The sequence below is a fragment of the Squalius cephalus genome, assembly GCF_949319135.1.
Source record: "Squalius cephalus genome assembly, chromosome: 2".
Lineage (NCBI taxonomy): Eukaryota > Metazoa > Chordata > Actinopteri > Cypriniformes > Leuciscidae > Squalius > Squalius cephalus.
In genome coordinates this window covers 63732900-63745399 of record NC_137123.1, presented here as the reverse complement: position 1 = coordinate 63745399, position 12500 = coordinate 63732900, and the positions used below count along the sequence as shown (strand labels likewise).

Below are 12500 nucleotides of genomic sequence, written 5' to 3'. Positions count from 1 at the left end.
ACGCAGGTGTGTGTGTGATACGCAGGTGTGTGTTAGATATACGCAGGTGTGTGTGTGATACGCAGGTGTGTGTTAGATATACGCAGGTGTGTGTGTGATACGCAGGTGTGTGTTAGATATACGCAGGTGTGTGTTAGATATACGCAGGTGTGAGTGTGATACGCAGGTGTGTGTGTGTGATACGCAGGTGTGTGTTAGATATACGCAGGTGTGTGTTAGATATACGCAGGTGTGTGTTAGATATACGCAGGTGTGTGTTAGATATACGCAGGTGTGAGTGTGATACGCAGGTGTGTGTGTGTGATACGCAGGTGTGTGTTAGATATACGCAGGTGTGTGTTAGATATACGCAGGTGTGTGTTAGATATACGCAGGTGTGTGTGTGATACGCAGGTGTGAGTGTGATACGCAGGTGTGTGTTAGATATACGCAGGTGTGTGTTAGATATACGCAGGTGTGAGTGTGATACGCAGGTGTGTGTGTGTGATACGCAGGTGTGTGTGTGTGTGATACGCAGGTGTGTGTGTGTGATACGCAGGTGTGTGTGTGTGTGATACACAGGTGTGTGTGTGTGTGATACGCAGGTGTGTGTGTGTGTGATACGCAGGTGTGTGTGTTAGATATACGCAGGTGTGTGTGTTAGATATACGCAGGTGTGAGTGTGATACACAGGTGTGTGTGATACGCAGGTGTGTTAGATATACGCAGGTGTGAGTGTGATACGCAGGTGTGTGTGATACGCAGGTGTGTGTTAGATATACGCAGGTGTGAGTGTGATACGCAGGTGTGAGTGTGATACGCAGGTGTGTGTGTGTGATACGCAGGTGTGTGTTAGATATACGCAGGTGTGTGTTAGATATACGCAGGTGTGAGTGTGATACGCAGGTGTGTGTGTGTGATACGCAGGTGTGTGTGTGTGTGAGATACGCAGGTGTGTGTGTGTGATACGCAGGTGTGTGTGTGTGTGATACGCAGGTGTGTGTGTGTGTGATACGCAGGTGTGTGTGTGATACGCAGGTGTGTGTGTGTGTGATACGCAGGTGTGTGTGTGTGTGATACGCAGGTGTGTGTGTGATACGCAGGTGTGTGTGTTAGATATACGCAGGTGTGAGTGTGATACGCAGGTGTGTGTGATACGCAGGTGTGTGTTAGATATACGCAGGTGTGAGTGTGATACGCAGGTGTGTGTGATACGCAGGTGTGTGTTAGATATACGCAGGTGTGAGTGTGATACGCAGGTGTGTGTGATACGCAGGTGTGTGTTAGATATACGCAGGTGTGAGTGTGATACGCAGGTGTGTGTGATACGCAGGTGTGTGTGTGTGATACGCAGGTGTGTGTGTGTGATACGCAGGTGGGTGTGTGTGATACGCAGGTGTGTGTGTGATACGCAGGTGTGTGTGTGATACGCAGGTGTGTGTTAGATATTCGCAGGTGTGTGTGTGATACGCAGGTGTGTGTGTGATACGCAGGTGTGTGTGTGTGATACGCAGGTGTGTGTGTGTGATACGCAGGTGTGTGTGTGTGATACGCAGGTGTGTGTGTGTGATACGCAGGTGTGTGTGTTAGATATACGCAGGTGTGTGTGTGTGATACGCAGGTGTGTGTGATACGCAGGTGTGTGTGTGATACGCAGGTGTGTGTGTGTGATACGCAGGTGTGTGTGTGATACGCAGGTGTGTGTTAGATATACGCAGGTGTGTGTGTGATACGCAGGTGTGTGTGTGTTTGATATGCAGGTGTGTGTGTGTGATACACAGGTGTGTGTGTGTTTCGCACCTGAGCTGAAGGAGCGGCTCTAATCCAGCGCCGGGAAACTCATTGAGGATCTCCATCCCTGTGACGAAGCCGACTCCCGGGATCCCCTCGGTGTAATCGCTGCCCAGCAGATACGCCAGGTTTATCAGTTTACTCCTGTCCAGACCTTTACACAGTGAAACATTGAGTGTTCATCAGAGGGTCCAAGACCATCAGAGGGTCCAAGAATACACACACAAAATGTCAAAACTGATGTTTCATAAAGAGATCGTAAAATGATGGTGTGATCAAGTCATTTACATGTTGATGGGATTTCCTTTGAGTTTACGAGCTGACGACGCTTTTACTTCCCAGAAGGACTTGAACACATATAAATGAATCCATACGGGTTTAATCTGAATCTTGATATGTCTGTAATACTGATATACTGTAATTTTGGCTTATAAACATTGATCAGCGAACATACATAGAGCAACAAAAGCTCACGCATGCACGAAATATCTCATATTTCATTTAAAATATGGTCATTTGTGTTTCAAAGATGAATAAAAGTCTAAGGGTTTGGAACAACATGAGTAAATGATGACAGATTTGACATTTTTGAGTGACATTAAACACATGTAAATCCAGCTTTTAATGTTGTTTATGTGTCTGTGTGGTGTTTTTAATATGTGTAAATTCATAAGTCGACAGCATTGCTGAGTATTTCCTCCTTAAAACTGCAGTGAACCAAAGACAGTCTCAAACACACGCTTTGAAATCGCTGGTGTTTCTGACGTCACAAACTACCTTGTAACCAATCAGATCAACGTGTGATCATCAACCAGTGGATCTCTGAGTGAGTGAGTGAGTGGAGGCGGGGCTCATTTGCATATTCATAGAACCACGCATACTAAATGAGGCAAGGGTGTCGAGTTACACTCAAGATATTTTAAGACATGAAGACATTTTGTTTCAAGGAAAGACTTTTAAATATGTCATGTTAAGGTATAAAATGATTGACTACGGGGGACTTTAATTAGTACCTTACTATATACGATGAAAAACTGTAATAAATCTAACAGCAAATTTCATAAAATTTTTCAAAAAGTTTTTGGAAGTAAAAAAAGAACAATAATTTAAAAGAAAAAGTAATCTTGACATTCCCAGAATGAATCACATTTGATGGATGTTTAAGGGAATAACCTTTTTTTCTGATCGGTTATGTACATTAGGGTTTTATATGTTGTTAAATTAATGTTTATGGTATTATTTTAGGCCGTCTCAGACGACGACATCACTTCCTGTCGGCCACCATAACTTCTGTTGTGTGCAATTCACAACCTCACCACTAGATGCTGCTAAAATTTACACACTGCACCTTTAACTAAAACGTAAGCCGGACTGATGAAGAGCTCACCGAGCTGGTTCTGCATGTCAGCTGACTGGTAGAGCTCCACGTATTTGTTCTGGCTGAAGAAGTTCCTGTAGACGTGGCGTCCGCCGAAGAGCCAGATGTCGCTGTCGTCGGTGATGGTGCCGTGCGTTTGGTCGAGCCGGTCCAGCGCCGCACACTGGGCTTCGGCCTCCATCGGCGCCACCACGAACGGCACGCCGAACAGACGCAACAGCTCCTGAGCGAGCATCAGAACACACCGCTAGCATCAGCACACGACTCACACACTCCTGTTCTGTGGGACATGTTTGCGTGGAGTGAACTCTGACCTGAGACTCTTGGCACATCTGTCCGGTGACGCTGGAGCTGCTGCGCTCCTGATGCTGTTTCTGCTCTCTCAGGATCATCTGCTCATCCTGCAGGTCTCTGTCCATCTGCAGCAGGTCCTCCTGACACACACACACACACACACACACACACACACACACACACACACACACACAGGTTTGTTTTGCTATACTTGTGAGGACATTCCATTGGCATAATGGTTTTTATACTGTACAAACTGTATTTTCTATTACCCTACCCATCACACACACACACACACACACACACACACACTAACCCCACCCCTAAACCTACCCATCACACACACACACACACACACACACACACACACACACACACACACACACACACACACACACACACACACACACACACACACACACACACACACACACACACACACACACTAACCTGACCCCTAAACCTACCCATCACACACACACACACACACACACACACACACACACACACAAACCCGACCCTTAAACCTACTCATCACTCACACACACACACACACACACACACACACACACACTGCAGACGCTCTCTGGGAGCCTGTGAGATTTACCATGTCGATATGATCCCACTCAGCGCCAGCAGGAGCTTCACCCACGGCCTCCTCTTCTTCATCCCCATTCTCCTCCTCCTCTCTGCTCTCCTCCTCCTCCTCTCTGCTCTCCTCTTCCTCCTCTCTTCTCTCCTCCTCTTCCTCTGTGGGGCCTTTATCTTCTTCTTCTGCTCTGGTGTGAGACTGCTCTGTGTCAGACGCTTCCTCCACATCACACACCTCGATAAAGCTCTCTGCAGAGACCAGATGAACAGGTGTGTGTGTGTGTGTGAAGCACATGAAGATTTTTTGTTTTTTTCTTTAATTGTGACATATTACACCCAATAACTCTTCATACAGAGACTACCAGTGACATTGGGAGCAGAAATGATTGGGACACTTTGAGCTGATCATGTTCTGCTGAAGTGTGTTTTCTTTAATTGCTAATGCTCTTTTCACACACAGACTGAACACAATGAAGCATTGCTTGGTGATTGGTTGAGCTAAACTGGTATTATCTAATTGTGTAGTTAAATTTAACAGCTGACAGATATTCAACATAATTCATGTGTGAGACAGTCTAACAGAAGGACGGACAAAACCAGTCAAATATCAGCTGAGTTCATAACTCTGAGCTCTTTAGTACCATTTTCTAAACTATAGCGAATAAACTGATAATGTGAGAAGTGTTGAATAAATGTTGGTCTGACTGTATATTATTATATCTGCTTTACAGCTGAATTTAAATGCGTCTCATATTAGATGAAGTTTGCATTGATTCTGTTATTGTCCTGTTTCTGCTGTAAAGCGATCAGTGTGTGTGTGTGTGTGTGTGTGTGTGTGTGTCCATGACTCTGATTCCTCTTGTAGGTGTGTGTGTGTGACCTTCAGAGCTGCTTTCCTCCTCCTCCTCCTCCTCCTCCTCCTCCTCTTCCTCCTCTTCCTCACTCTCGGGTTTGTTTTCGTGCGTTCTGTCAGTTCTCAGACCAGAGGAATCTCTCGGGTGTGTTTGCTCCAGATTCACTGCGTTGTCTCGTGGCTCACGGCTCTCTACTGGAAATAATAATGAGTAATCAGTGTATTCAGGCTTCTGTGCACTCGCTGTAAGTTTAAACATCAGTAAATGTGTTTAATAGGGAAATATCAGTTTTTTTTATTGGCTTTGGTACTATTTTCACAAGTAACGTGTACATTTTCAAAACTCTTGTAACACCGATCACACTTGTAACACTTTCAAAACCTGATCTCATGCTTTCATTACAGTAATACACACATCTCAGTCCACATAAATGTTTCAAACACAAGATTATTGTAATATGTAATGAGAACATTTGGTTTAATCACAGAAACACAACAGTGTGATCTTCTTTCAATTTAGTACTTTTAACAAGCAGTTCATTCAACAGCAAACAATGCAAGATACATGTTTCAAATCACCGTTGTCCACATCGGAAATTGCAAACAAGTTCTATAGAAACTGTATATAGAATCAATATCTACAGAAATCTATAGGTGTGCCGGATGATTCATTGATTAACCATTAAGATCAGTTGGGTTAAATATTAGACAAATGTAGTAAACTAAACGAGAAGAGATGCAAATCAAAGGTTTGATAGTAAGAGCTTTATGACTGTGAATGAAACATTTATGTTCTGTGTTGTGAAAATGATACTTTGTGATTTTGTGTATTGTGCTAACTCAATTGAAAACATGATGAAATGTTTGAAAAAAGTGCACTTCTGATGATCTGTTGTGATATTAGCACTAAGAGTTTTGGAAATGTACACCTAACTTGTGAAAATAGTGCCGAAGCGAATAAATAAAAGTGTAGTACCTTCAGTAGTACTGCTTTCCCCCTCATGATCTCCACTCTCGGGTTTGTTTTCTTGCTCTCTGTCTGCATTCACAGGATCAGAGGAATCACTCGGGTGTGTTTGCTTCGGATGCTCTCGTGTCTCTATTGCAGAACTGGGAATAATTGATGTTTTGTCCTGAATCTTTGATCCTGAAGCCTCCTCCTCGTCGTCTGAGCCGCTCGTGATGACGTACGTCTTGTGTTTGTGGGCCGGCGGATCCATCATGGCGCTCTGGATGGCATGTAGAGTTCGAGGCGACACACTTCCATCATCATCATCATCCGGTGGTCTCGTGTCTTCTTCCTCAGAGCTGCTGTCCATCATGGCGTTCTGGATGGCCTGCAGAGTTCGAGGAGACGCTGGAGGACCTTCCTCATGACAGGAGGAAGAGGAGGACGGCTTGTTCTTCTTCTCGTCTGTCTCGCTCACGGGTCGCCACAACGGCTCAGGTTTTCCTTTAGGCTTCGCTTTACGATCCCACGGGGAACTGGACCACAGCGCTGGAGCCGGCCGGCCCTCTGGAGCGCTGGCTTTCTCCTGAGACCCTGAACAACACAACAACAGAAAACCTTTACTTTGTCGTATTTTAGTAGGACACGCAGATTGTTTTTTAAAGAAATTAATTATTTTATTAATCAAGGACCCATTAAATCGATCAAAAGGGACATTTTTAATGGTTATTTTTCAAAGAAATGCTGTTCTTTTGATCTTTCTATTCATCAAAGAATCCAGAAAAATAAAATGCATCACAGTTTCCACAGAAATATGAAGTGTTTACTATGGAAGCTTGTTTCCGCCACAGGATAAAAGATAATTGCGACTTTTTATTTCACAATTTTGACTTTTTTCCTCAGAATTGCAAATTTATATCTCACAATTCTGACTTTATAACACACAATTGCGAGTTTATATCACGTAATTCTGAGATAAAAAGTCAGAATTCTGAGATAAAAAGTCGCAGTTAGCTTTTCTATTTTTTATTCTGTGGCGGAAACAAGCTTCCATAGTTTACAACATTGATAATAATCATAACTGATCAAAAGTGACAGTAAAGACATTTAGAATGTTACAATTACAATGTTACAATTCTAGTTCAAATTTGATCTTTCTGTTCACCAAACAATCTTGAAAAATTAAATGTATCAGTTTCCACAAACATATGAATAATAATGTTTCTTGAGCATCAGATCATCATTATAGAGTGATTTCTGAAGGATCATGTGACACTGAAGACTGGAGTAATGATGCTGAACATTCAGCTTTGATCACAGGAATAAATTACACTTTACTATATATTCACATAGAGAACAGATGATTTAAATATTTCACTGTTTTTACTGTATTTTTTGATTAAAATAAAAGCAGCTTTGGAACATTAAAAAATCATACCGATGCCAAACGATTGAACTCTGGTTTAAATGATCTCAAAGCTGAATAAGTTGTTAATAGTGGTTGTTTTTGGACCCTGATTTGTTATTGAGAGTATTTTTTTAATGTTTTTGTGTATGTGATCATAAATAATGTATGTTTTTAACTGTTGTGTTGACCCCAGGAAGACCGATATGAGCTGAAAGCCTCTTTGCCAGTGTATTTGTCCAGACCTTTGATGAGTACGTAGTGGGACGAGTCCTCAGACACGAGGCGGCGGGTCTCCACGTGTTGACCTTTGCCCTCTCTCTCCTCAGAGCCGAGGTGGTTCATCTCCTTCTGCACTCCCTCCAGACGCTGGTTGAGTTTGTTCCTCTGAAGGAGACCCGCCAGCTGATACTGAGAGAACTCACTGGACCTCTGAGAGACCAGGATATCAGGGGTTAAAGAAGATCACGTGAGAACACATATTCCTCATTATAATAATTAATGCGCAGAATAAAGGGGCGGGGCCTGGTTGAGTTAGTTAGTAGTGTGTTAAACTGCCGGTTATGGAAAGGGGTGGGACATTTCCCAAACACACTCAAAGCGCTCGACCAATCACAACACACTGCTCCAGCCGACCAATCAGAGCACAGTGTGCTTTTCAGAAGGAGGGGCTTCATAGAGACAGGAAGTAAACAGAGCGTTACTGACAGACTGGGAAGAGAGGAGCCGCAACAATGGAGAATATGAGGAGAATAATCAACATTCAAGCAGGAAAACCTGTTCTAGTAAATTACATTGTTTAAATTAATACATTTTTAGCTAACTGTGATTTTTATATGTAGCCTACATTTCTGAAATACATAACTAAGACAGTTTCCTCTGATAACAGATCACTGTAATGTGGACTCATGCATTTTCTGTAAAGCTGCTTTGAAACCGATGTGTATTGTGAAAAGCGCTGCACAAATAAACGTGAATTGAATAGTAGAGCCCAAAAACAACATCAAGACTTTGAAAAAGAACACAATATGGGCGCCATATCTTCAGTCATTTTGCTTCTCCAGTAAATATAGGAATGTTTAGATATTTGTACTGGAAAACAAGATTTTCTGCAGTGTGTGATCGGCATCACCTCTGGCGGTTTGTGGTAAAGTGTGCGTCGCCTCTTGTTGAATTCCTTCATTTCTTTCAAGATTTCGTGTTTGATCTCCGGTGGCATGAGGGAAAACTCCTCAGAGTTGATGTCGACGGAGTTAGGATTGTGATAGATCTCTTCCTGAACACACACACAAAAATAAAAAGCGGTTTATACGATGTGCTATCGTGGCAAAATCTAAACTTTAGTTTCGTCCAGCTCTAATCTGCTAAATAATAATACTAATAATACATTTTATTTATATTGTGCTTTTCTCAAACCCAAAGCTACACACAGAAATGATAACAAAGACATCAAAACAATAAGTAAAAAGTAACAATAATCCACTCAAGCACAATAAACAGTCTTTAGGGGCTCTTTAAATGCGACTATAAGGCATGAAGATATAATAAACATTAACATCTGCTCTGAAACTGTGTGTATTTAGAAAAGCACTATATAATGTGGTTCGTCTCACCTGAACGCTGCTGTAGGTCTGCAGTGATTCGTCTCCTTCTCTTTCCTCCTCTGAACTACAGACACATTCATGAAGACACTGTCCTTCATTATCATCATTATTATTTATACATAAATTAATATCGACATAGTTCGGTTAGATATCGACAGTTTGGTATTTCTTATGGAAAAAAAAAATCTCTCCCAAATAATGCTGCAAAAACCCTTTATTATATTAAACTGCTATTTATTTTATATATATAATACTGTAAATATTTGATATAATAATTGCACCCAAATAAATGTGCATTAAATGTGTGTATACAACTCAGATGCACAAATAAGGTAGTTTTCATAAGCACTTGTCTTCATGGCACATTTATTCAAACATACATATATAATTAACAGTAAATAAGCTCCTCTATAGTGTTTTCTTTATAGCTAACTAACAAACGCATGACTATCCAGAGGAAAACGCAACATCAGGTTCACAAGCTGTTTTATTGACATCTTTAAACACTGATTGAGAGATTACATGAGACATGATACGGATATCTTTAAACATACCTTCTGATGTTCATGCATGTTTTACTAGATATAATTTGTATTAAAGTGGATAAAAAGACTCTGAGGCACTACAGTGATCATCACGTCACATTTAAGCGCGTTAAAACGCCATTTATTGTTTGAATTTCATGATAAAATGGACAGAATTTGAAAGATGACACTAGCCGCGTTTCCATTACTCTTCAAACTGCGCAAATTGAAATTGCAAATTGAAAATACGCCCAAATGGAAACACGTCAATTTCGCAAAAACTCCCATTTATCGCAAAAAAGTTTTTCCGCTCGCATGAGGGGGTTTTTCAGGCAATTCGAAAAAGAAATATTTCGCAAAACTGCAATGGAAACAGTTTTTGCGCATTTACAGTCACATGACATAGAGGGCGAGTTGTGCTTGGACAGAATACGAGACAGAGTTCTTTATTAAAGGTCCCGTATTATGCCCCTTTTCACAAGATGTAAAATAAGTCTCTGATGTCCCCAGAGTGTGTATGTGAAGTTTTAGCTCAAAATACCCAACAGATCATTTTTTACAGCATGTTTAAATTGTCATTTTTTGGGGCTCAGAAAAACGCGCTGTTTTAGTGTGTGCCCTTTAAATGCAAATGAGCTGCTGCTGGACGACCCAGGGGGCGGAGCTTCATGAGCTCGCGCTCAGTCTGTCAGGACAATCTCATCTCACGGAATGATGATAATATCAGAAACTCTCAGTAACGTGTTCATTTCGAGTCGGACAATAATGCCTACAGAGTCAGAGTGCTGTATAGAGATGGAACAGGTATAGTTTAGTAGTTTAATTACGGTTATTATAACGTATTTGTCATCTGCTTGTATGTATCTATTATTTATTAATAGCCTACAAGTCTGCTGTCTGAATGATGATCAAACATATACTGATGAGTTTAATAATGTTTATTGTACATCACACAAAAGATGAAGCGTCAGTTTTACTTCAGAAAATCACCGTAAGAGCTGAGTAAACACAGTAAGTACATAAACGAATTTCGGTAGAGTTGAGGGAGCATTCCTGTGGGCGGAGGTTAGTCAAAACACGGTTCTAGTGACGTCATTAAAGAAGGAAGTAGAGGGATGTAGTCCAAACGGGCCGTTCACTGTAGTCGACTTCTGTTAAATAAAATATCTCGCTTGGCATTGAACTTTGAGCTTTATAATTTTACAGATATTATTTATACTCTAACAACAACATTACACACTAACTAAAGTTTGAAACATGGGATCACGAAGAACGGGACCTTTAAATTCATATAAGACAAAATTATTACAGGAATACTAGATTCTAAACCTCAAATAAATGCCACAATCAAGACCTGGAAGCAGATCTGAGGGAGAAACACTCAGAAACTCCTCATATGTGCCGCTCACAGTATAATAAGGGTCTTTCCTCACCATTAATGCTTGGAAACACACACACATCTCCTTCCATTAATAATAATGGCCAGTGCAGTGGCTGGGATATAGTACAGAAACCCACCAGCGTCCGTTGCCATGGTTTTTGGAATGATTTACTGATCGCGAGAGGAAAAACTGAAGTTTTAGTCGCATAACATCGGTTAATGGAAACGCCGTCATTTCGTAATAGTTTTTTGTCGGAAAAAACACAAAAGTTTTGCGCAAATCTATAATGGAAACGCGCCTACTGTGCTTTGCTACTTCTAAAAAGAAACAAAGAGCTATTTGCGGTTTTTGGATGTGAGGCGCGCTACAAATGTTTAGATATAAATACAGATCTGGCAACCCTGGCTTGAACTACGGGTGCTTTATAGGGTCAAATGTTTTGTTTGTGCTGTTTTTAACTGTTAATGCGTTATTATGTGTTATTGTAACTTGCCCTCAATTCAACATGAGAGATTTTCTTCACACACAGTGTGAGTTGCAGTCTAAACACGTTTTCCCGCCCCCTTTTGATTGACAGGATATAATCGGCACTGATAATCGGCTGTTTTTAAATGCCCGATAGCGTTAATAATAGCGTTTATCGGCCGATACCGATTATTGGCCGATACATCGGTGCATCTCTAATCATTATGTGCTGTTTGTCCCCGATCTCACCTCCTCTCGTCTCTGTCCTCATCGGGAGGAAGCGCGGGAAGAACGTACATGTCATCCTGATCATCTCGTCTCACAGACGACAGGCTGGGAACCGACTCTTCACTGCGGGAAACAGGGAAAAGAGCATGTTTCTCTGTGGGATGAACAGCTGTGAACGTGAACTAAGGCTCGTACCTTCGATCCCCGAGAGCTGCCTTGATGGCCTGTCTCTTCAGGAACGTCTGAAGGAGTTTCTCATTGGTCTGTCTGGACTCTCGGCTCATTTCCTCACGCCGTTGTCTCCGGATCGCCTGAACGTGTTCAGAATGTCGTTATTCCTACCGTAATCCTTCCCTCGGGTCATTTTGACCCGGAAATCACTTTTGAAAAATGTTTAAAAATGTAGTGTTCATCAGAGGGGTCCAAGACTACAGGACTTTTGTCGCACTTGAACCATGAATACACACACACAAAATTGAATAGATTCGAGGAGCTTTGTGGTTGACATTTTAAAAAGTTAAATTTGACCCCTTTAGGAATGAATTGAATGCTTCTTCAGGACACATGGAAAAAACTAAAAATGCTCAATTTAAAATAAAAATGCTAAAACTTTACCAATAAATGATTGTATAATGTCTACATGTGTATGTGAATGCACACTGAAGAGAAACTGGCTTTAGGACCCAGAGGAACAGCTCAGTTACTCCATATAGAGATATAAGCCCATCTAGAGGCATCAAATATCTTATATTATTATATTTCCACAAGAAGTCAAAGACACACAATGTAAGATATTTAGAGCTGAATTAAAAGGTTTATGTATGAAATTGTGAGTTATTTTGAATTTAAGTTAAAAGAATGTGAGGAATGTGCTTAAATTACTATTTATTTATTATTTATTGATCAAATCTAGTCATTTAAAGGTAAATTAAATAAATAATTTTAAAAAAATCTACAAAAAAATTGCATAAAAAAAAAAAGATTTTTTTTTATCAAAATGAAATAAAATAAGCTTTCTGGACAAAAAAAAAAAGTAAGTATAATTTTAGGGCTTCGA

The 12500-nt window shown here is 41.0% G+C and overlaps 1 protein-coding gene across 1 annotated transcript in view; it reads right to left on the bottom strand.

Annotated features, from left to right (window-relative positions):
• Positions 1-12500, bottom strand: part of ercc5 (excision repair cross-complementation group 5) — a 17952-nt gene that overhangs the window by 4017 nt on the left and 1435 nt on the right. Inside the window, exons 4-14 of the mRNA XM_079863991.1 lie at positions 11639-11754; positions 11465-11566; positions 8854-8908; positions 8373-8516; positions 7486-7672; positions 5863-6429; positions 4914-5081; positions 4050-4282; positions 3463-3582; positions 3158-3371; positions 1780-1924 (exon numbers count right to left, since the gene is read on the bottom strand). Coding sequence (XP_079720117.1) covers positions 1780-1924; positions 3158-3371; positions 3463-3582; positions 4050-4282; positions 4914-5081; positions 5863-6429; positions 7486-7672; positions 8373-8516; positions 8854-8908; positions 11465-11566; positions 11639-11754 — 2051 coding nt within the window. The remainder of the gene's footprint in view (positions 1-1779; positions 1925-3157; positions 3372-3462; positions 3583-4049; positions 4283-4913; positions 5082-5862; positions 6430-7485; positions 7673-8372; positions 8517-8853; positions 8909-11464; positions 11567-11638; positions 11755-12500) is intronic.